Here is a 26,130-nt window from a genome sequence, read left to right on the forward strand (position 1 = left end):
TCACAATAACATATGTTTATTAGATTTCACAGAATAAATTTCTGTAATCGGGTCCATCATTTTGACTTACCCTGTATACAGCAGAATTAATCATTTTTCCGTGATATGAATAACTCTCAGGATAATTGAGACTTCAAAAAGAGTGTCGCAGTGGTAAATAAACTCTAAATATATTATCCTACTATTGGAAGTTTGTAAAAAGTATGTTTTATATTTTACTGGTTAAGAATTTGAAATTGTGGGCTTTTAAAAATAGAAAAATCTATTGCAGTCACCTGTCTGCATTCGTTATTTAAGGAAGATAATAAACCATTCAGATTTTTCAGGGAATATTTGCAATTTCATATCTGATTGGTTATTAGTACAGTGGGATCCATAAGCATTTCCAGCAAATTGTCAATGAGTATTTTTGTTTGTTTTTATCTTCATCCTAAGTATTTTTAAGGACTATTTTTACGTATACTGGTTGAGAGGTTGTAAGCAGATTGTTTGGTGTTTTGCGTCAGTTCTTGAAGCTCTCATTGCATAAAACAAAGGGAGTAAACGGGGTGATGGACAATTTGCTTGGTAATACTTATGGATCCCAGTGTACAAGGTACGTTAAAAAAATAAATCCATTACAATATGTGCACAACTACTATTTTTTTTTTAAATTACAACTTGCACATCAAATTTTAAAACAAATCTACACTACCGAAAGCAAAGAAATGATAATTTTACTTACTTTTTGCACCTCTAAAATATGCAGCAAGTCTGCAGCTCAGAAACAACAAAACTAACATCGATATGCCAGTAATGCTAAATGCAATCCACAGTCCATTCTGAAATAATAATGGACAATAATGCCAAGGCAGAGCAAGAATAAAATGTTGTTCTAATCCCGAGCCATGACATAAAAATAAATATTTCATTTTTTGAACTTACTACAAAGCACTTGGAGGTATTGATAAGTCCACCTAACATGCAAATATACAGGGTGTCCCACAAACTGCGCAACTGGGAATTAAGAGTGGCGTTACTTTGTAACCGAAACCTGTACGTACATAAGTCATACACCAAATGTTAGCCCTGTCCAAGTAGATATTTTTAAACATAGAAACAACAAACGGGGTGCAGTGTTGCCAAATGTAAGTGAAAGTGTAAATTTATATTTCCACAAAGCATGGAAAATTGCATGTCAAACATTCGTACGGAAATTTGGACGTCAATTTCCACCTTGGGTAGGTGGACTATTTCGCCATCTATAGTTCAGAGAAGAAAACCAGATCGTTTTCGCGTATAGCCAATCCTGAAATGCCTCGTAAAGGCGTACCGGTCCAAATGGCTGTTTTAAAAAAATTATGAGGTACAGTGGCAACACTGTTGATGTTTGAAGGCAACAAAAGGTTTGTTTAGTGATGGTCTATGACATGGAAATACTGGAAACAAGAAAAAAAGAAAATGAAAATTATGGTGAAAAAAGGGTTACTTACCTACTCCTGGCAACCATGCAATGCGATAAGAGCACCCACCAAACGAGAACAAAAGAATCAGTTAGTTGTGTACTTTGAACTGCTTGAGCCGTGCATTTCGCATTGTTCGTAGGGGAAGATTAGAATTGTTCTGTGAAATGAAGTACTCTTTGGAAGAGAGGGTGTTCATTGTGGAACATTATTTTTGTTCAAAATCGTACGCTAGTGTAAAAACTGTGTTTCGCGAGAAATATCCTAATAACAGTGTTCCAGAAAATTCGACGATATATCGACTTGTTTCCAGATTTCGTGAAACCGGATCAGTTAGTGACAAACCCTACCACAGACAACCACCAGTTTTGACACAAGGTGTGCTGCAGGATGTGGAGCAGAGAATATCACAATCTCCCAGGAAATCTGTTCGTAAACTTGCTGCACAGTCAGGTGTATCAAAAACAACAACTCACCGAGCGTTAAAACAATTGCACCTACGTGCATATAAGGTACAGGCTGTGCAAGAACTGAAGGAAGCAGACAAAGGTGCACGTGTAAGATACTGCCAGTGGTTTAGAAATTTTATTAGAGACAATGGTTGAATATTTTGGATAAGGTTTTTTTCACGGATGAAGCATGGTTCCACTTAAATGGATATGTCAAAAGTCAAAATTCTCGACACTGGTCAAGTAACAATCCCCATTTGTTACATGAACAATCACTTCATCCACAAAAGATCGGTGTGTGGTGCACGATTTCGCGGAGAAAAATAATCGGTCCATTCTTTTTCAACACAATAGTTGACAGAATAGTTTATCGTGACCTTATCACACAGTTTATTTCTCTGTTGGAACGTGATGAACGTGATGGTTGGTTTCAACAAGACTCCGCAACATGTCACACGTCTAATAAAAATTTAGACATGTTGGCAGTTTTTTGGCGATCACATTATAAGCAAAAACTTATGGCCCAGTCGCACCCCGGATCTGACATCTCCAGATTTTTTTCTGTGGGGTTATTTGAAACAAACAGTTTACATTAATAACCCAAGAACACTTGATGATCTAAAAATAAACATTTGCACAGCCATTAACAATATAAACCAATCAACCTTGCATAAAGTTGCTTCCAACATGATAAAACGTGTTGATGAATGCCTCAGGGAAAATGGTTGTCATTTTCAACATCTTTTGTAAAGCTACACTGCCTGTTACGCGCATTGCATGGTTGCCAGGTGTAGGTAAGTAACCCTTTTTTCACCATAATTTTCATTCTTTTTTTCCTGTTTCCAATATTTCCATGTCGTAGACCATCACTAAACAAACCTTTTGTTGCCTTCAAACATCAACAGTGTTGCCACTGTACCTCATAATTTTTTTAAAACACCCATTTGGACCGGGATGCCTTTACGAGGCATTTCAGGATTGGCTATATGTGAAAACGATCGGTTTTCTTCTCTGAACTATAGATGGCGAAATAGTCCACCTACCCAAGGTGGAAATTGACGTCCAAATTTCCGTACGAATGTTTGACATGCAATTTTCCATGCTTTGTGGAAATATAAATTTACACTTTCACTTACATTTGGCAACACTGCACCCCGTTTGTTGTTTCTATGTTTAAAAATATCTACTTGGACAGGGCTAACATTTGGTGTATGACTTATGTATGTACAGGTTTCGGTTACAAAGTAACGCCACTCTTAATTCCCAGTTGCGCCGTTCGTGGGACACCCTGTACTTGGAAGAGAAAGGGAATGATAAGATATATTACTTTAATGACAGCACAAGTCATTTTATGAATCTTTTACATTAAAAGTACTGAATTGTCCTTGAATGCATTTTATGCAGCTAGTTCAAGGTTCTGATATCTTTCAGTCTATTGCTATGGGGACAAATAATGATTATCATCATTTCATGTTGATCCCACTTTAACTGTAGGTCCAGTCCCGATTAGCTATCTGTGCATAAAGTGAACTTGTAAGTACACTTCAAACAAAAGTAGCGTTGTGTACCGCCAGAAGAATATTACTGATTTTTCAAACTTGCTCTATACATATTTACTTACCACAAGGTGAAGCCCATTTTTGCAGACGGCCCAGTATGCCTTTTTATATATAAGAGGAATTATACGGCAATTTCCTGCTTCTTTCGTTAGACAAGTATTCAAGTGACTTACATACCGTTGAACTAATGTATTTGCAGTATGAGCTCTAAACTCTGTTTCTCGCATAGTGATAGGTCCAACAGTTCTCTTCACTTTGTTGTGAAAGTTGCCTACATGGTCACTGATCAGTATAAGCTTAACCTGTGAATAAGATTAACAAATACACTGAACTTTCCATACAAAATCACATATAAATACCTGGAAGGAAACGGTAAACACTTACCACACACAATTAATTTTTTTATATTATTAAATAAAGATGCAACCAGGTTGCAAAATATATAAATTTTATTTTTATGTGATAATTGTTTACATTTTGTTTATACAATAAATTGTGAATCCACTATGGTTCACAACCAGAGATCTTGCATACTAGCTTTTGTTTAAAATAAAATTGATGAAATAAAAACTGGAAAACAAAAAATTAGTGATTATATATACATTTATCACTAAGATAAACTAATGGAGACCAAACTTAAAATAAATTGACTCATTCATTCACCGAACAATTTTACAGTGGAATGGCAAAATTTCTAAAATACATCCCACTCAAAAAGTCAAACTTCTGATTCATTTTACAAGGTACGAGTAAAAGCTACCATCCAGGGAAGCACCTTGGTAGACCAGCAACAGCTGAACCTCAGCCAGCAATAAAGTCAATTCAATTAGTTCATTTAATTTACTATAAGACACGGGAGGGGCAGAAATCCCCCATGTCTACCAACCTGGTTCCATACACCCCTTCATCTAGCAAACGAAGAAAAACCAGATAAAAAAAATGCTCTTTTAGCTACATTTTTTGCATGGTATTTAAGGATATTCCAGAGGTCCCAGGTTCGAATCAAGGCCTGGGCATGGATATTCTTTGTCACCTTCATCCATTTCATTATATCACTCATCCTCATTGTTGCAATTAGCCAAAAGCGACACTAAATAACAATCCCAAAGTGTGTGCTGTGGGTTGCTTTATTTTTTAACTTACGGCAAGCAACCACACTGAGCGTTGGAAGTGTTACATAGGCCTACATTCTGACTTGGGGTGCTGCTGAAAAATCTTGAAAGCGTGGAAACACTTATGGCACCATGAAAGGAAAAAGTTCGGGAGCCCCTGAAATAAGGATATATATTAAATGTGATTGCACTACAAAAAATATTCCTGACACCCCCTCCTAATATTTGGTATCTTGACTACTTATTATATTGGTGAATGGCAATGATAATGTTTAAGTACTAACATATTTACAAGGTAAAAAGTACCAGGTGGTTATAATTAAAGTGACGGTGTTCAGAGTGGTACAGCACGGGCTGTAATGAGAGTAGCAGTCTGAAACTTCGTAGATATGCTAATGAAGCAATGCGCTCGCAAATTATGCAAAAAAAAAAAAAAAGTTCCAATTCTCGCCACCAGGGTAAAAAACGGCGCTGTAAGCAGTCAAAACGTGGAATTTTCCATAACTCTGACGTCAAAGTCGGTGAAATTGCCTAACCATTGTGTGAGCTCCCTGGTTGTTGTTGGTGACGCTTGTTGCTTTTTCCTTTAGTAATGTTCATGTAATTCGAATAGTGAAATTGTAGCGATATTTTATTACAAAGAGTATTGTTTTCTGCGATTTATAGTGTTTTTCCTGTAACTATACCAAGTTTTGACTGCTTACAGCGCCATTTTTTACCCTGGTGGCGAGAATTGGAACTTTTTTTTTCATAATTCGCGAGCGCATTGCTTCATTAGCATATCTACGAAGTTTCAGACTGCTACTCTCATTACAGCCCGTGCTATACCACTCTGAACACCGTCACTTTAATTATAACCACCTTGTATATTCCAACTAAGAAAATTGCAAACAAAAATGCATGAGTATATCATAGAATGTTAATGGTCCATACAACTTTGTACTGTGATTTTCTTTCTTGTTTTGTTTTCTTTGTACTCTGAGGTAATTAACAGGAATTGCTCAAACAAGTCTAATCTTGTAGCACAAGACTGTGATAAATGTCCATGTGAAGTGGTTCCTGGGGAATGGTAGCAACAGAGCCCATACACATTTCTGATAAACATGATCGTTCAGGAATCCCCATAGCCAGAAATCATAAGGTTCAAGTCCAGAGAACAGGGTGGCCAAGTGGAGATGACATGATCATCACCAATGTCTAATCAACATGTATTTATTTCTTACATTACTGATACTCACAACATGGTCAAACAGTTGTTGAATTAAGTTGTAAATTAGTGACATATTCCCATGAACTTCTTGAATGATCTTCTCTTCTAGAACTACAACATCATAGGCAATTTTATTCAACTCACTGTGGACATATTCAAACTTTGCATCTTGTGGCAAGTTGTACGTTGCATTACTTATTTCAGTCAGTAGATGTTGTTCTTTAATTCTATTTACATAGCTGATTACCTGTAAACAAACATAGTAGAATGTAACTCTAGATTTCCTGGTCGTGAATGATGAAGAATTCTCTTAGGATATCAGTCAGGTCAGTTCTGTATATACTTTCAAGAGCTTGGATATAGAACAGATGACTCCCGATTGATGGAGGTTTTCTTGGGATATCAGCCAGGTGATTTCCGAATAGGGTTCCGAGCTTTCAAGAGCTAATGTCACTCTCATCTTCATGAATCAAAGTGCAGAGATGTGTCAGAGGTACCTTTTTTTATTTATTTGTGTGTGAGCAGTCTGTAGGTGGTGGGCCAATGAGGTGTCATCTCTCCAATGTCTGTGTTCCCAGTAGACTATTGGTAACCAGGCTGGGTCCAGTTCGAGCCCTGTGTCACTTTTGAGCCGACTTGTTGATGATCTTTGTTGTTGTGAAGTCAAGATGACTTATTGATGATCTTTGTTGTTGTGAAGTCAATTCTATGGCTCTCCTAGATGGAACGTTCTGCTAACCCTAATATTTCTGGATGAAAATTCTTGATGTAACTGGCATGTTCTTTACAAAGTTGTTTGATTGCCCTCCCTGTTTCAAGAATTATTTGACTCTCAATTGGCCTGCCACCTACTCAAGAGCACTCTGGAGACCCTTCAAAGCAACGGATTGTGGTGAAACCTGGTACAGAGGCCATGAAGAATATGGGGAAATGAAGCATGGAATGATCCTTTTGTAGCACAAGACTGTGATAAATGTTCATGTGAAGTGTCTCCTGGGGAATGGTAGCAATATGCCATATAATGCTGGCTTTCAGCTCTGGCAGAACCCATACACATTTCTGATAAACATGATCTTTCAGGAATCATAAGGTTCAAGTCCAGAGAACAGGGTGGCCAAGCATGTGGAGATGACATGATCATCACTAGGGCTCGGAAGTTGAATACCTTTAAATTGACAAAAAAAAAGAACCTAAAAACGGAAAAAAAGATGTATAAATGTGATCCAAATTAATTAATAACTTCAGTTTTAATTACATATTTAATGCATAAAAAATACAAAATTCTGGTGGTATGGAACATACAGTGCGAAAAAACAATATGAATGAAATGCATCTTGTTTCAGACATTATATCTTATTTAGATTAACATAATTTGAAAAATCATATTTGGCCTAATCACACTAGGGTTACAGAAATAGGACTTCGGAAACCTTACCTCAGTTGGGTAAATATATATTGTAACGTGATAGTCGCGTGCGTGACAATAAGGTCAAGATTTTTGAAAGGAAGGTGCAGAGGTCCGTGGAAAATTCAATCACTCGCACGGTAATAGAAGTAAGAGAAGACTATCACTTACAATAGTCAGGAGGGCTTATTGAGGCTAATGACAGTATTTTGGACCGTCGCCTCAGTCTCCGCAGAGAACCAACTTGACACAAAAAAAAGAGAAAACAATTTGTCAATAACCAAAATTGAAAATATCGTAGTCAAATTAAGTCGCTTTCTCAATCAATGAAAGTAAATCGCCTGTTCATCCAAGCATGCTCTTCCGATCACGTTTTAGTCAAAATGCTCTAATGCAATAGATTCTAATTTTTACAGAGTAAGGGATAATTATTTACACTTAATTTAAGTAGTTGAGTCAACTCAAGATTTATTACGCACTACCTCGCAACGCAGAATGGCAGGCGTTTTCCAAACGTAACATATACATAAATATTATTCACAACAATTATTTCGTTCCTTTCGTAACAATAACTGACTAAAAGTTATTAACAATTCTTCGTTACTGGTGGCCCAACAAAACAACATAACCGGGAACAAAACCCAGTGTCTACCAACGACGTAAATATACAATATATTAAAACAGGTCGAAACAAATCTATGATTGCCTTTTTTACACTACTCTTTCGTTAAATGCTAGTTATTCCAAAGGATAAAGACCACCCGTTTTGACATTACATATTACTTTGGTGCTCATGCTAAACTCATTTGATGTATTGCGTGAAAGTTATGTCAACTCGTGATTCTGGTTTTTTTGTAGGAGGGGGGAGACATTAAGCTCCTTACACGAGTTGCCCATATGCAAGGTAAATTGAACGATTAATCCTTTTGTTACTTTGAGCAAGAAACCGAGGGGAAGAGGAAGGACGTGTCTCCGTGACACTTTCTTTCTTCATTGTATGCAGGGCAACATTACGACGTCTATTCACAAAAAGGGGAGGGGGAGGAGGAAGGAGAATTGTAATTGTTTTACTCGTGATTCACTCTTCGCACTTCGTGCCTTACTTATGATTCAATTTTATCATTCCGTGACGAAGGTAACGACAAGAGAGTCAAAGTGGTCTTCTCGTCCAAAATTACACACTTTCACACTTCACTTATTGAAAAGAGTCATTGGGTACATACCTCAGCCTCATCGCAATCGATCCACCAATACTAACTGGACAATCCCTCTGGATCAAGCGAACACTGGGACGTCGTCAAATCGGTCGGTTCTCGTGCTCGTCGAACACTATAGTAGTGTCATTATTCTCATCCTTCCTTCTCACTTGTCGACCCAATTGTCCTTCGTTCTTCAGGTTTCTACCAGCCGAAACCAACAAGTCGTCCTCGGCGAAAAATGCTCAATGAGAAAAACAAATTCCATTTTCGCCATCCACGTAATTTGACATTCCTGTATTTCCAAAATACTCTAATCACTTCTGACGTATTTGCACTAAACGCGGGCGAACCAAGGTCCTCTCGTAATGTTTAACGAAATCAAGTACTTGTCAAAATCAAAACTGCCGTCGAGAGAGAGAAAGGAGGGAGAAGCACACTGAGTTCTGCGAGCCACTGCTTCTCCCGTAATCTGCCACGTGACGTCAGGAAATCCCTCGCGGCTCGCGTGCTGATAAGGAACCGCTGCTTTTCGTCGATGCTGTTCGTAAGGCGAAAAATGCACTAGAGACCTCTAGCGGTCAATCCATTAATCTTGAAACCAGATAGACGCGAAGCGTACCGGAATAACATGAGGAGAAATGTGACGATATTCGATGCGGGATTTTTTCACGTTGTACTTAAAATCGAATTCGCATAAAAAATCGTCACAAACTCCCCTGCCTTGCGAAAAAAGGAGAAAGACACCAATAAGGCTCAGAATTCATAACATGGCCTAACTGCAATAGTATCGCAAGAGCACCAATTACAAAATAACCCCTAACCATATTAAAACATTTATATATATACATGATATAAATAAATTAACCGTGATGAAAACACACACATGAAAACCAGACAATAATTAAGTCAAAACACCCTCATTTTTTTTTGTTTGGACACCAACACCTGACTGCCTACAGGAATTATTACTTGAAAGACTAGTTAATCTCTGAAAAAGGCAGTGGACAACATAGAGATTAATAATTGTAATAAATTGAAATACATGAGTTAAATACCAATAATAAATACAATAACAATAATATAAAAAATGGAAGTGAATGATTGATTGCAATCTAAAAAATGGGAATGAACAAACGGTATAAAACATTTAACAATTTAAGAATGTGTTAATACATAATATCAAAAATTTTGCAACACCCAATTACCATAGGCGCCAATAGAGTCTATGATGGGGCGCACAGAATTGCCTTCTATAAAGGAAAAATAGGGATATATGATACGTAGCACTGAATTTTGCGGAAAAACTGACACTGGAACAACGATCAGATATGCACTTACAGATCGAAGATATTTGCGACGTAGACGGAAATATATATATATGTATGTTGTCACACGGGGATAAGGAATCATCCTTATGATGCCTCAATTCCACTTATTCCAAGATGGAATATAATTGTGAGGTTCCTCAAAAACCATGAAAAGAAAAAAATGAAATACATTAGAAGAGAAGCGGAGAAGAAGAAACAAAAAGATAGGAAAGAGGAGAGGAAACCAAAGGGAGGAAGGGAATACTGCGAGGAATAAGAGCACCAATTACAAGATATTTGAAACAAACAATCCCAAAAATATACATATACAGTCAAACGGGTAGTAAAAATTGATATCCAAATTTACTAAATGAAGTTAAATTATAACTTTAGTAATGAATCATTGTTTGCTTTACTTGGATGAAGATTAATGAATAAATGTTTTTAACATACTCCAAGTAAGAATACAAAACTGTGAATAAATACATAGTAATAACAAGATATAAACGGAACACTTGCAATAGAAACCTTAACATTCTAGTAGATAACAACACTTATCATACCATACCATACATGTGAAAGTGAATGCATGTATTACCTTGGAATAGCCAGATTACGAGAATGGGGATCATGCTGGGAGGAACGACGGCGGCAGTGAGACGTGGAATGTCCACTTCTGTGGCAAAAGTTGCAGTAAAAAGATTGAGATTGACGCAGGGGGCGATTTAAATTCTTTCCCTCCATAGGATGCAGGACAGAAGCTAGGTGTGTGTCAGACAAGTCAATATCCGGTGGAGGATCGTCCCGAATATAATAAGGTTTAAGATGAGAAATGTGAATCTTGCGAAGAAAAACTTCGGTTTCGGGATCGACTAGGAGAACCGTTACTGGACCTAAAAGCTTAAACACTTTGGCAGGACCAGCCCATCGTTGTTGCAGTTTGGCGGTAATGTTCTGGAAGGCCTTACTCTGAGGGAAGGTTTTATAAAGAACCATATCTCCTACTTTAACTGAAGAAGGCTGTCTTTTAGGGTCATATCGATCCCGCCGTGTGGCCCAAGACTTTTGTAGGTGATGAAAAGCTTGAGCCCAGCATTTTGCGCGATCGGCCGAAGGAGGACCGGCCAAGTCGGAATCAGATGTGAATTCCCAAAAGAAATTCATAGGGCCATCAATGTCTCGTCCGAACATTATTTGTGAAGGTGTAGTTTGAATGCTCTCCTGGACTGCGGTATTAAACGCAAAGGAAATAGCATGTAAATGGACGTCCCATTTGGTATGGTCATCCGAATGATACGCTATTAAGGAAGCCTTGAGATTGCGAATAAATCTTTCTGCCAATGAAGGATTAGGGTAATAGGAGCTAGTATAAATATGTTTCACCCGGGCTTCAAACAAAAAAGAATTAAGGTGACGAGATCGAAAATAAGAAGCATTATCCGACACCAGTTCGCAAGGAGCCCCAAACACAAGAAATAAGGAGCGAAGCTTTTCTACTATCTGATTTGATGTGGGTCCCCGAAGAGGATAAAGAGAAACCCATTTTGAGAAGGCATCTACCACTACTAGAATATAAGAGTGGCCCTTTGACGAACGCACCAGAGGGCCAACAAGATCAATATATAGGCGTCGCCAAGGATGTTTTATTATTTCAGATGACAAAAACCCCGGAGGCTTTCGTATGGCCAATTTGGCCTTTTGACAAATATCACAAGATTTGACATAAGCTTTAATATCTTGAACACAGGATGACCACCAAAAGACTGACATTATTTTCTTAGTACACTTTTGAATACCCAAATGTGAACCTCCCATAGGCATATCGTGATAATAGCGACAAATCAGGTGTTGAAGAGTGTGGGGCACAACAACTAAGGAAGCTGTAGAGCGTGGGGGTTGCCAAACAAGTAGGTCATGATACAGAGCATAATGTTTATATTTTTGTCCTGCACGTAATTGTGTTACTATTGGTTGTAAATTAGAATCTTTTTGTTGAAGATCAAGAATATCGGATTTACTAAAGGGGATAATTTGGAATTTAGGTGCCGCACAAGCAATAGAGGTAACAGGTAAGGGAGAAACCTGGAATTCCTCAGGTGAGTACATTCGTGACAAACAATCGGCAACAGGATTAAGTCGAGAGGCGATATGCTCGACAGAATACGAAAATCGCGACAGGTACAGCAACCATCGCCCAAATTTGCCATATTGCTCAGGGTGTCGTAGAAGCCAGGAAAGAGCCTGATTATCGGTCTGAAGAGTAAAATGCTTTGCTGTTAAATAAGTCTCAAACTTTTTGAAACCATAAACGATCGCACAACATTCAGCCTCGTATATGGATTGTCGACGTTCTAAATCAGTCCGCTTACGGGAAGCAAAAGCAATAGGGCGTAAAGACCCGTCAGGCATACGTTGATTAAGAGTAGCCCCTAATGCCAATCCCGAAGCGTCACATTGGAGGACAAATTCCTTGGAAAAGTCCGGTAAAGCTAAAACCGTATGTTCAAGGAAAACCTGCTTAAGGTGATCAAATTGTTGTTGATCATTCTCTGACCATACAAAGGCTATGCCCTTTTTCTTTTTATCTGTAAGAAAAGAAGTCAACTCCGAATAAGATGGGATGAAACGGGAATAGTACCCCAATAATCCAAGAATACGCTGAACAGCTTTAAGGTTCTTAGGGGGGGGTATATCCTGAATGGCTGATATACGGTCGGGATCCAAAACAAGTTGTCCCTCACGTAAAATGTATCCCAAGTATTTGACTTCCCTTTGCATCCATTTGGACTTAATGGGATTAACAGTTAATCCAGCTTCTCGAAATGCGTGAAGAACTAATTGAAGATGTTGCAAGTGAGTTTCCTCATCCGGACTAAAGATCAAGACGTCATCGGCATATGTGACCAAGAATTTAAATTTAAATGGACCCAAAATTTTATCTAAGGCACGTGTCAAAAGTTGAGTACCCAGATTGATACCGAAGGGAACCCTGGTATACCGGTATTGACCGAAAGAGGTGACAAACGCCGTTAAGTCTTTACTGGGCTCATCTAACCGTATCTGATGGAAACTTTGACAGAGATCCAAGCAAGAAAATACCCGAGCCGATTGTAAATGTTGAAATATCAAATCAATACGGCTTTGTGGAAAGTTGTCATAGGCGATGAGTCTATTTAGATGCTTATAACTACACACCAGGCGATGTCCACCATCCTTCTTGTCTACAAGGAAACAAGGGGATGCGTAAGAAGAGGCGCATTCCTCTATGATGTTCTGATCCATCAACTCTTGAATTTTTTGACGTAGAATGTCCGTTTGTGTAGGATTTAACTGAAAGGGCTTAGAACGGAAGGGAACATTAGTGATTAAAGGAATAGACACCGGTTCCAGTGTACAACTGCCAACACGTTCGGTGACCACATCATGATATTCATGTAATAAACTTGTTATATTAGAGGGTACGTCAATCAAATGAAGAGGGGCATCGTCTTCCGGAGACCGTGCCTGGTGTAGCGTGGTGGGAGATACAGACGAGGCGAAAGGAATGGGATCAGTGGAATAGGGAAAAGAAACGAGTAAATGTTCAAAGGAAATAGTACCCTTGGAATAGGAAAAAAAATCTGAACCAAGGATAACAGGAAAGGGTAAATTTTCTGAAATCCAAAAATTCCATTTCCAGGACAAACCCTGTAGCTTCAAAGTCAATACCACACTTGTGTCAAGGCGTATGGCCTGACTATTGACCGTTTGTAGCGTACGAGTAGTGTCTTTACAAACGGGGGGTCTGGGGCGGAGGCTGGCCAAAAATCCCCTCGCAATCAAGGACACAGAACTTCCTGAATCGAGAAGAATGCGACTCGGTGTAAAATTCAAAGTGGCATTGATAATCGGGACAGCTGTCTCAATAATAGTCAAAGGGTGTTCAATATGCGTTAAGGTGGTATCCGCTGGTACCGAAACTTGTTGGGTGCCCAACTGTGAAAACGAAGGATTCGGTAAAGTACCGCTAGTCCGTGGAACCGCGTAAGAGGGAAAATCGTCCGACATATCCAAGGTTTCTGAAAGGGGGGTAGGAGAAGGGAATGCAGGGCTAGTTGGAGGTGAATGTTCTAGAGAGGCAAGCAACGGGGTTGGCGGTGAGGCACCCGAGTGTGAGGTGTCTTCCTCCGCTTGTTGCTCGACGCGACGTAATTCCATGGGCCATATTTCTCGAGATAAACTTATAAAATTGACCATAGAAGTGGGCCGATTAAAACCCATTAAAAGTAGACGGGTGGCATCCTGTAAATTCAGCAGAACCGATTCCAAAAGACTTGATTCGGTCCAATCAATGGGTAATATGTGAAAAGCGTCAAAAATTTCATGCAAATAACTGGAAAGAAATTCATCAGTTCTCTGAGGACGTGTTAGATATTTGTTCAGTAGGATCTGCAATGTGGAAAAGGGGACCAAACGATACCAAATAACTCGTGTAAACGTTGGCCATGGAAATTTCTCAATAAGAGAATTGTACCAAACTTCCCGGAGTACTCCCTTAGTGGATGAAAACGCCATTAGCAGCAAGGATTCTAAATCCAAAAGATTAAGTTTAAAGGTTTTATATATGGTTAGCAAAAAATGAAACAATTTGTCAGGGTCTGAACCGTCAGTATACGGTAAAGCTTGGAAAAGTTCTGTTGCTGCGGAATATCGAATGTGGTTTGTAACATGTGAATAGTCGGGGGGTAAGAAAAGTTCTCTAGGCGTATGAAGGTGCGGGGTTTGCTGAAAGGGGGGGGGTTGTATATTTACAAGCGGAAATGGGAAGGTCGACGATCCATGTAAATTGTCATGTAGAGGGGATGACATGGTGGAAACTACTCTGGAAATTGTTCCTAAACTCAAAAGGGTAAATAACCAAAACAAAAAGGTAACTGGTCCTAACACATACGTGGTAACAATACTGAACTGCAACATAAGGAAATTAGCTATGAAAATATATATATATATATTTTTAATCGACTGCCGACCTTTGTGAAACAAATGAGCTCTCCCAAATAGAACACTACCAGAAGTTCTGGGCAAGGGAAGGGGAAACAAAAGTTCCTAAAAGGGGGGGTGGGAGGGAAAAAAATTTGTAAAAAAAAAAGGGGGGTGAATCCAAAATTTTCTTACGTTTAACGAGTAAAACAGAAAATGTATGTATACAGAACCAGATCTGCTACCAAAAACTTTGTAACGTGATAGTCGCGTGCGTGACAATAAGGTCAAGATTTTTGAAAGGAAGGTGCAGAGGTCCGTGGAAAATTCAATCACTCGCACGGTAATAGAAGTAAGAGAAGACTATCACTTACAATAGTCAGGAGGGCTTATTGAGGCTAATGACAGTATTTTGGACCGTCGCCTCAGTCTCCGCAGAGAACCAACTTGACACAAAAAAAAGAGAAAACAATTTGTCAATAACCAAAATTGAAAATATCGTAGTCAAATTAAGTCGCTTTCTCAATCAATGAAAGTAAATCGCCTGTTCATCCAAGCATGCTCTTCCGATCACGTTTTAGTCAAAATGCTCTAATGCAATAGATTCTAATTTTTACAGAGTAAGGGATAATTATTTACACTTAATTTAAGTAGTTGAGTCAACTCAAGATTTATTACGCACTACCTCGCAACGCAGAATGGCAGGCGTTTTCCAAACGTAACATATACATAAATATTATTCACAACAATTATTTCGTTCCTTTCGTAACAATAACTGACTAAAAGTTATTAACAATTCTTCGTTACTGGTGGCCCAACAAAACAACATAACCGGGAACAAAACCCAGTGTCTACCAACGACGTAAATATACAATATATTAAAACAGGTCGAAACAAATCTATGATTGCCTTTTTTACACTACTCTTTCGTTAAATGCTAGTTATTCCAAAGGATAAAGACCACCCGTTTTGACATTACATATTACTTTGGTGCTCATGCTAAACTCATTTGATGTATTGCGTGAAAGTTATGTCAACTCGTGATTCTGGTTTTTTTGTAGGAGGGGGGAGACATTAAGCTCCTTACACGAGTTGCCCATATGCAAGGTAAATTGAACGATTAATCCTTTTGTTACTTTGAGCAAGAAACCGAGGGGAAGAGGAAGGACGTGTCTCCGTGACACTTTCTTTCTTCATTGTATGCAGGGCAACATTACGACGTCTATTCACAAAAAGGGGAGGGGGAGGAGGAAGGAGAATTGTAATTGTTTTACTCGTGATTCACTCTTCGCACTTCGTGCCTTACTTATGATTCAATTTTATCATTCCGTGACGAAGGTAACGACAAGAGAGTCAAAGTGGTCTTCTCGTCCAAAATTACACACTTTCACACTTCACTTATTGAAAAGAGTCATTGGGTACATACCTCAGCCTCATCGCAATCGATCCACCAATACTAACTGGACAATCCCTCTGGATCAAGCGAACACTGGGACGTCGTCAAATCGGTCGGTTCTCGTGCTCGTCGAACACTATAGTAGTGTCATTATTCTCATCCTTCCTTCTCACTTGTCGACCCAATTGTCCTTCGTTCTTCAGGTTTCTACCAGCCGAAACCAACAAGTCGTCCTCGGCGAAAAATGCTCAATGAGAAAAACAAATTCCATTTTCGCCATCCACGTAATTTGACATTCCTGTATTTCCAAAATACTCTAATCACTTCTGACGTATTTGCACTAAACGCGGGCGAACCAAGGTCCTCTCGTAATGTTTAACGAAATCAAGTACTTGTCAAAATCAAAACTGCCGTCGAGAGAGAGAAAGGAGGGAGAAGCACACTGAGTTCTGCGAGCCACTGCTTCTCCCGTAATCTGCCACGTGACGTCAGGAAATCCCTCGCGGCTCGCGTGCTGATAAGGAACCGCTGCTTTTCGTCGATGCTGTTCGTAAGGCGAAAAATGCACTAGAGACCTCTAGCGGTCAATCCATTAATCTTGAAACCAGATAGACGCGAAGCGTACCGGAATAACATGAGGAGAAATGTGACGATATTCGATGCGGGATTTTTTCACGTTGTACTTAAAATCGAATTCGCATAAAAAATCGTCACAATATATATATATATTATTTATTTCTTTACTACAGAAAGGATGTTTAAGAGGTGATGAACTGATGATGATTCGAATTGAGAATGGGCAGTAAAAATGTAGTCGATAGAAGGTGAAGTTGCAAAAAAAAAGCTGTTAAGACCTAAACAAAAAGGCTGAAAAAGGACCAATAAGCCAAAAAACGCCGAAAAAGGCAAAAAAGGACAAATAAAACCCACCTTTTTCTGGCCTACAATGACAAAATGAACATATATTATGTTGGGCCTCGTCTTCGGACACTAGGAATAATCATCACCAAAGTTAGTACGAAGCAGGCCTTTTACTTGTCGACCAACATGCAGGGATCTTGAATGAAGACCGGGTTCTCTAAACATCATTGTTCTTATAGGCAGGAACCACATGCTATGCAAGAAGTTGAGTAAAACATGCAACCTGTTACCTTGTGGTGTCAGCCCCTCAAAGCAAAAATTGCCCAGAATGAAATCGGCTGTGAATCCATGCCATACAGTGACATAATCGGATTGCAATGGCTGTTTCAGTGCCATATTTCAACCTGTTCAAATTTGAACTATTTTTTTTTACCGGCATTATGTTTATTACCATGGGCTGCAGAGTGATCTGAGTAGGAGCAGTAGTGGATCTAGAAGCTACAGTTGGGAGGTGCGAATTTCAGCAGATCTTCTAAAAAGTGCTAGTGTACTCGCCGCCAACCAGCCTGTGTAAAATGGTTATAAATTTTTGATACAAAATGTTACTGCAGAATTGAAACAGATAGTTATTTTTGTATGTTGTTATTATAAATGGCCACAGTAAACTGATCAATTAGATACGAGGAATGAAGTGAATAAGCAAATATAGCAAAAACCTATTCTCTTAAGAAGTCTCGGGTTTGATCCCCATTTGAGACATAATTGCACGATGGTTCCAATCTAAATTTAAACTGCAGGTACACTTCCGATCGGCCTCTCTTGAGCATAAAGTGGACTTAAATCAAACTTTAAGAAACTGTTAAACTTGGCGGTAAGACAACATTTCAGTCTTCAAGAATATTAGGCATACTAATTTATCCAAAAGCCTGGCAGTTGGGAGGGGTGATCGCCCCTATCGCCCTCCCCGTGAATCTGTGCCTGAGTAGGGAAACTTTAATTGTAACCACCCTGTACATAAAAACAGGTTCCACACACAAACTCATGTCTCTGCAATTCAATCCCTGAAGAAGTGAGGAACATTAGCTCTCAAAAGCTCGTAAGTACATATATTTGGAACTGAGGTTGATATCCCAAGAGAATTTCTTCATCATACTACTGTACATACTACACCATACATACTACACATACTACATTAGAAAATAAAGACACAACTAATGTTGATATATAACAAAAACAGGAATGCTGGTCAGGGAAACTATTACTCAAAATATTTCTTCTTCTCCATTAATATTCATGTAGGTAACAAAAAATGGCAGAATTGTGGGTCTACATCCAGTGCTTGAAGTGGAAAAATTGTTAGCTGGGGGGATGTTTGGTCGAGCCTTGGGGTTAACGGGCGGGGGGTTGTGAAAATTTTGCATCCCTGCATCCCCCTCAATTTGAGCACTGCACATCAGAAGCTATTTATAGAAATAAAACAATAAGGGTTATAATTTACTGTCAGTGTTCCTGTTTGTGTTTTATTATTAATAAACTTATTAAAAAGGGTTCTCACTGTGTTGGAAAAGTCTGAGGATTCAATCTGATTTCTCAAAAAAAAACCTGGAAAAGTCTGGGAAAATAAAACATGAGTGGGAACCCTGTTGAAACTTATTTCAATTGATAGAAAAAGGAAGAAACGACCAATTACGAACTTACTTCCGTTAAATATGTTGTGTTCAGCTTGATGCTTGCAGATAGTAGCATCTGTGAAGCTTGGTCTATAATGTGAGTTTGATTCAAGTTGAACCAAAACTCGCAGGCAGCCTTGTCCATGGGAAGCTTCAATTTGTTCACTGGTATCTGGAGTGAGGACACATTGAGATACTTATCCACCTCCCAATACTGGAACGAGAAAAAAAATGTACCTATTAATCCCCCGTATACAGTGTGTCCAATTCCTTGCGAGACCGAGAGAAGTGTGGCAGGCGGCGCTAGCGCAGATGCCGACATTTTCGACCAGTACCATCATGCTTATTTTTACGAATATATCTTTAGCATGCAGATACTTGTATTAATATTGCAAAACGAGCATTAACCTGTGTTATAACTAGAGCTCGGAAGTTGAGGAAAAATCCTTTTTTATCCTAGTGTCCAAAGACGAGGCCCAACATAATATACACTATGTTGCCATTTGTCACCGGACACCCCATACCAGTATGTTAATCCGGTCGCAGCACCACATCAGTATTGTGTAGGGCCACCTTTCATTGCAATGACGTCCGCAACCCTTCGAGGAAGACTTTCCACCAATTTGCGATACGTGTCAACGGGAATCTTGCCCCATTCCTCCTGCAAAGCGGCAAACAGCTCAGTGGTGTTTTTTGGGCAGCATGGCCTGGCTCTCAAGCGGTTCTCCAACTCGTCCCAAAGGTGTTCAATGGGGTTGATATCTGGATTTTGGGCTGGCCAATCAAGTTCTTGCACACCCATGTCATCAAACCACGTGCTGATAATGCCTGCCGTATAACATGGAACATTGTCGTGCTAAAACAGGTATGGGCCAATACCGAATTGTTCCCACCATGTTGGTAGCGCAGAATTGTCCAGAACTTTTTGGTATGTATCGGCATTCATGTTTCCTCAAACTAAAACAAGAGGACCAAGACCATACCACGAAAAGCAGGATCACACCATGATGCCACCTCCGCCTAATTACACTGTGGGTACGATACAGTCCCGTAAACAGCATTCACCGGGCATACGCCACACCCACACACTTCCATCAGACCGCCACATCTGGTAGCGCAATTCATTACTCCATAGGACGGATTTCCATTGTTCGAGAGTCCAATGGCGGCATTCCTTGCACCACTGTAACCGACGGGTTGCATTGCGGGCTGTGATATGCGGCTTGTGAACTGCTGCGCGACCATGAAAACCAAGTGCGACTATCTCCCGGCGGACAGTACGATCACTTGCAGTACTACTGGAAGCCGATCGAAACCCCTGTGGCACCATCTGTAACGACACCTTCCGGTTTGACTTCACCACACATTTCAAGCATCAACGGTCACGATCTATTAATAATTTCAGTTTACTGGGTCTGGGTCGGCATGTCATGACCCCCTCTTGCTTCCACTTCACGATAACATCACTCACTATTGACCGGGGTATCTGAAATTTGTTGGAAATCTCACGGGTCGAATGCCCAAACCTGTCGGCTCCAGTGATCATCCGTCTTTCGGCCTCATTCAGTTCACGTTGTCTGTCCATATTGACTGCTGTAGCTGGTATGAGTGTATTCTCAACCGGCAACGCCTTTTATAGGTTGTATGATGTGTACAGACGATCCCGAGCACTTTTTGTGGGGTGTCCGGTGACGAATGGCAACATAGTGCATGTTCATTTTGGGTCATTGTAGGCCAGAAAAAGGTGGGTTTTAATTGTTCTTTTTTGGCGATTTTTGGCTTATTGGTCCTTTCTTAGCCTTTTTTAAGTCTTAACGGCTTTTTCTTGCAACTTCACCTTCTTTCGACTACATTTTTACTGCCCATTCTCAATTCGAATCATCATCAGTTCATCACCTCTTAGACATCCTTTCTGTAGTAAAGAAATAAAAAAAAAGCCGTGAAATGAGATAAAAACCTTTTTGGACGACTGAAATAGGATCCGAAGTCCTATTTCTGTAACCCTAGTGTGGAATTATGGTAATGTAAAAAATATATAATGTCTGAAAGATGATTAATTTCATTCATATAGTTTTTTCGCACTGTGTGTTCCATACCACCAGAATTTTGTATTATTTTTATTCATTAAATATGTAATTAAAACTGGTTATTAATTAATTTGGATCACATTTATACGTCCTTTTTCCATTTTTAGATCCTTTTTTTTGGCAATTTATTGGTCTTCAACTTCCGAGCCCTAGTTATAAGAGTTGTTCAAAGTGATGTCCACCTACACTCACACATTCCTGGCATCGTTTGATGAAATTTTGATTCACAAGCAAAAGTTCTTCTTCCAAGTTCTGCCCTTATATCGTATCAATCCCTAAGATTATACGTTTATTTTATAAAGCCTCTCTGAATGCTTCACGTTGACCAGGGCATTCAGTTGTCTCAGCCTCTGAGGCATGTAAACAATGCAGCACAGTGTTGTGCTATGCAAACCTCCTGAGCTATTCAGGAAACAGGCAGTTTCTTCTGCCTATGGAGTCAGCGGTTTGCATAGTGGCAATTAAAAACACGATTCGGCATGGAGGAAGAGCTCCATGGCGTAGGGATATAGCGAGGGGACTGACTTTGGATTGGAATTGAGTGCCATGGTAGTATGACGTGCACCTGTAATGGGTTTTAGATTTTTATTACCATGGTAGTATGACGTGCACCTGTAATGGGTTTTAGATTTTTATTGTTTTTTAACCACACATCTTTTACCAATCCTATATCCAGTACCTATCGAGAGGTCGACGTGGTTATGATTTACCCATAACCTAAACGTGAGCAGCCTGAAGAAGGGAGCAGTTCCATCCCGAAACGTCGGAATTACCTAGATACATACTCACAAAACGTAAGTTATTAATATTTTTATATTAAATTTGTGAGTAATTCGCACAACTTTCATCATGAATCCATCTGTATGAATGATTGATTGATTGATTTAGTTTATTTTACTTCGCGTTTTGTGCCTCTTGGCTAATTTGCAAAGATGGGGTTGAGTGATGAAATTGATGAATGGACATTCACAAATAACCAAGCCCGACCGGGATTCGAACCCGGGACCCTTGGCGTTGCAGCATGATGTGCTAACCACTCAGCCTCAGGGTCGGGCTCCATCTGTATGAAAATTTTCATCCTGACTCTCAAGATATCCTAGTACTACCATCTACCATCACTGCATTGCACTGCTACAACTGCTGTCCAGATGGCAGCACCAGTCTGGGCAAATCTTATGTATCATTTCGTGCATACTACAGCACTGCAGGGGACCACTTTCGCTCACTCGTACTTGTTCGACTCTCCCACCCTTGAGTGGTTTGTGCTCGAGCATTTACAAAGGAATATCATTTTAATGTGACAATAAATCATAGATCAGTAAAATATCCACCTTGGTAGTTTCAGCCCACAATCGTCTATTTCATTTTCATATATTGCTGTGTATTGGTAAGATAGACTAAACTACATTTTAACATGAAGGAGATGACTATGTTTACTTAAGTTTAAATTTTACTGCATCTTTCACTTTACGATCCATATTTCAGGATCCACTACCACAGACAAATTATGGTTATGTGTACAGCTGGGCTTCGAATGTATAACGTTGGTTTTCCCTGTTCTAGTTTTATTCACTCAAGAGAAGAAGCTCTCAATTCCATATGCTATGTAGTGTTGTCCATGCAAACTAATTAGCGCTCCAGTGAAATCCTATCCCTACAGCACTAGTACATATTCTTCTATCTATGCTTTCTGAATCGAAAAATCGTCAACTGTACCTGATTTATATTTAAAGCACTGTAGAATGTGTTATTCTTAGAGCAACTCTCCATTAGTTCTGACAGCTTTGTGCCACTGATACTTCCTGTGTAGTTTGCTATGTGGTCCTGTAGGATTGCATCCAGGTACGTTCTGTTTCCCCACACCTGAAAGAAGTAAAATGAAATATTGAAAAACACACACAATGCTTGATTAATTTATTTAATAATATTCATGAGTAACATTGCATGCCGGCCCCTGTGGCAGAGTGGTTATAACATCGCACTATGATGCTAGGGGTCCCGGGTTCGAATCCCGGCCTGAGCATGGATGTTTGTGAGTGTCAATTCATCAATTTCAAACTCGTCCCTATCTTCGTAATTATCCAAAAGTGGCAGAAAGGGCGAAGTATAATAAAGCAACTCAATCAATCAACATTATGAGCAAATATCAATATTGTTGCACCGATTCAACAGCCCTACCTCTATTATATAGTAAACTTTCATATAAATGCTACTCACCGTAGGATCATCAGTGTAGTTGGTAAAGAGTGTGTTGTCTGCGGCAGGTTCACACAGCATAGACAGAAATACACTTAAAATATAGAAAACTCCAGCAACTAGGAGACTTAACCACACAAGGAGAAGACCAAAGATCATTCCATACTGAAAGAGAAGACAGAAATAATGTTAACCTAGAAATTACTTGGTTGTTATTACGTCAAGCTTGGTAGCCGAGCGTGGTAAGTGATTGACTGTCAATCTCACCACAGAAGTTCCCAGGTTTGAATCCCTGCAAGCACATGGGTGTTCTTTGTGAGTGTCTATTTGTCAATTTCATCTAATCATCAGTCTTCCTTACAATTAGCCAAAGATGTCAGAAAAGAGATGTAAAATAATACAAAATACAAACAGTGTAATTTATTTTAAGTGCACAAATTAATGGATGATAAAACAGCAAGATGTAATAATTTTGTGCACACACATTTCATTTGAATGAGTAAATCATATACAAATTCTGAACAGATGTTTTGAGTCTTTGTATTCAGCACGTGTATGCGCATACATACATACATACCTATTCATCCATAGCCCCCCCCCTTCCATGTCCAAGCATGATACATACTAACCCTATTGAATGGCTGATGGAAATTTAGAGAAAAATATTTGGACCAAGTTATGTCAATTTTTTTACATCTAGCATAAAAAATAATAATAAATTGGGATGTAATAGCATCAGGTGCTGAACAGACTGAGCTTTCCTATTCATGCGGTTCAAGTTCTCAGGTGCTGGTTGTTCATTCATCAAATCATCATTGATGCAAATAACTACATAGATATTTATTTTACAAAATCAGAGCATATGAATCGTAGATTTATATGTGTAAAAATAATAACAAAATGACAGAATTTTGAACTAAATTACAGGCTATTATCAATGTATCACATCAGTAGAATTATTGGTACTTTTACCAATAAACCAGATGACAATAATGAAATACTGATTGTCTCTCATCTCTAATTTATACAAACATCAGACCACTATTGTCAGTAATCTACTGATTAATATGTCCCACCCAGAAAGCAACTAAAATCCAGCCTTATAAGATAAAAATGTTATTGTACATATTCTATACAACAGGGTTTAAGTAGTGAAGATGTATATATTTACCCTAAGAAAAGCAGAGCCTATGCTTGTCCTGCATGAAAATATTCGCTTGTTTTCTGATACATGATAGAACTGTTTAATTTCATTCATCCCAGCAACAATACCGACCAACATTGTTCCCAGGACAATGAATGCATGGCAGGCTGGCATCAACAACAGTACTCTTCGTCCACTTACCACTACAGAATTATTCCTGTAAAAATTCGTAATTAAAAAACTTGACACATCAACAAAATTTTGATGTTAGCTTATTTAATTAATAATTCATAGATTGATATATACTTAACACATTTTGAAAGTAAAGTGCTCCCCTGTGCTTTGCACCATGCCATGAAGGCATATAGGGGGGGGGGGGACACTATCTTCATCACGGCCGAAGATCGGAGTGATGTAATCAGCACCACACAACATATATTGAACATTTTATAATTTGTTAATTTATAATTTTGTTTCTTGTGTGTAAATGAAATATTCAAAATTCTTTTCGGTATCAATTTTTGTCAATATTCATATTTTTTACAGGTAAAATATATATTTTTTTGAAAGCAGATTTATGCCTTGTGTCAAGAGAAAATGAATAAAATATAAGTTTATTACAATTTTTATGATTGTATTACAAAATAAAAGTTTTACTCTCTCAAATAAATTACAATATTATAAAGAAATTGCAATAAAAGAGAATAGGAATATAAAATAGAGTTAATCCAATACTGATATTGATGTATCAGTATCAACTGGTATGAGTGATATCAGTGTCAAAAAGTGTAAGTTAAATTTTCAATACCTCTTCAAATTGGATAACACTCGATAACTCATTGATTCTGCAAAATACCCACTGATGCTTTCATGGAGTCCAAATATCTGCCAATGTTTTGCAAAATACATATTTTTCACTAATTTTGCATTACTATTGGGTGGCACAAATGGATTTTGTAATTGGAGATAGTTATTTTACTATTTTAGAACTTCCTGAACAACTTTAAATTGTTGCAACAATCATGTACTGATGGCCGAGGATGTGAAGTTATCAACTTTCAGAAGTTCCTTGGTTCGAGTCTTTTGCTATTAGTAACAATTTGGCAGAAGAAGGGGGGAGAGCATGTAAAATAACAGGAATAGAAATGCATCAATATTATCTCTCTCTCTCTGAGAGAACGGCAAGGGAGGCGGAGTTCTTTCTCTCTCTCTGTCTCTATATTTCTCTCATTCTCTCTCAGAGAGAGAGAAGAGAAAAGAGAGAGAGAGAGAGAAAATCCAAGTTAGTGTATTGACGTCAGCTCAAAAGTGGAATTGAATCTTTACTGGCTATAAATCTGAGGCAATGAATCTATATCATAGTTTACTTACATACAGTGGCGGCGATTAGGGGGGCAGTTACCCCCTCCACTTTTTGCCACTTTTGCCCCCTTTTTGCCACCACCTCCCAAGTTTTTGCACCTTGCCTCCCTAATTTTGGAGCCCAATCACCGCCACTGCTTACATATTATTATAATTTCTTACTTTTTAATGTCCAATATTGATGAATCCTTGTCAAATGTGATGCTAAGATCTTTTAGACGACTTGCTGGGATGTTCTTGAATATGTTCTCAAGCATGTTGTTCACACTTAACATTGTTGAATTGCTCCATTGCTGCCTCAGGAAAAAAAAGTTGTAATTTTAATCATATCGAGTCAGAAAAACATTGTTACTGTTATTATCTATGCTGTAATGTTGGAGACCCAGGTTCAATTTCCAGGTAAGGTGATCTCAGGTGGCAATTTTTCTGACACATGTCCCTGCATAAAGTGGCTCTTGGGCACATTTACCCTGTAATGGGGCGAGCAACCATGGTGGTTTAAGGTAGCTGAAGCATGGTGCTCATCACATTCTGTTCACTATGGCTGAGATCAAGAATGTGAGGAACCCTACCCCCATACTCCCAAGGTGGTTTCACAGCCTGATGCAGTGCACATTCTTCTTGAAGAATGCCATTATTGGCTTCAATTACACTGATCGGCATGAAAATCCTCCCACGAGGATGAAAGGGTGTACCCTATAGATTTCGAGTCGCTGATTACGAATATCGCATTGAAAAAGTTCCAGCACGTAAGGTTTTTTTTTGTAGGGCA

General features: G+C 38.9%; 1 protein-coding gene across 4 annotated transcripts in view; it reads right to left on the reverse strand.

Annotated features, from left to right (window-relative positions):
* LOC146003952 (uncharacterized) overlaps positions 1 to 26,130 on the reverse strand; it is a 54,367-nt gene that overhangs the window by 2,026 nt on the left and 26,211 nt on the right. For 2 of the 4 annotated variants that reach the window (XM_083142469.1, XM_083142467.1), the window contains 8 exons: positions 25,521 to 25,651; positions 24,024 to 24,213; positions 22,874 to 23,017; positions 22,373 to 22,519; positions 18,598 to 18,783; positions 5,801 to 6,019; positions 3,513 to 3,752; positions 725 to 821 (listed from right to left, as the gene is read on the reverse strand). In XM_083142469.1, coding sequence (XP_082998595.1) covers positions 725 to 821; positions 3,513 to 3,752; positions 5,801 to 6,019; positions 18,598 to 18,783; positions 22,373 to 22,519; positions 22,874 to 23,017; positions 24,024 to 24,213; positions 25,521 to 25,651 — 1,354 coding nt within the window. The remainder of the gene's footprint in view (positions 1 to 724; positions 822 to 3,512; positions 3,753 to 5,800; positions 6,020 to 18,597; positions 18,784 to 22,372; positions 22,520 to 22,873; positions 23,018 to 24,023; positions 24,214 to 25,520; positions 25,652 to 26,130) is intronic. The other 2 variants (XR_014443879.1, XM_083142468.1) reach the window with 2 other exon arrangements.

Source organism: Lepisma saccharinum, chromosome 21 (assembly GCF_977018435.1).
Source record: "Lepisma saccharinum chromosome 21, izLepSacc3.1, whole genome shotgun sequence".
Lineage (NCBI taxonomy): Eukaryota > Metazoa > Arthropoda > Insecta > Zygentoma > Lepismatidae > Lepisma > Lepisma saccharinum.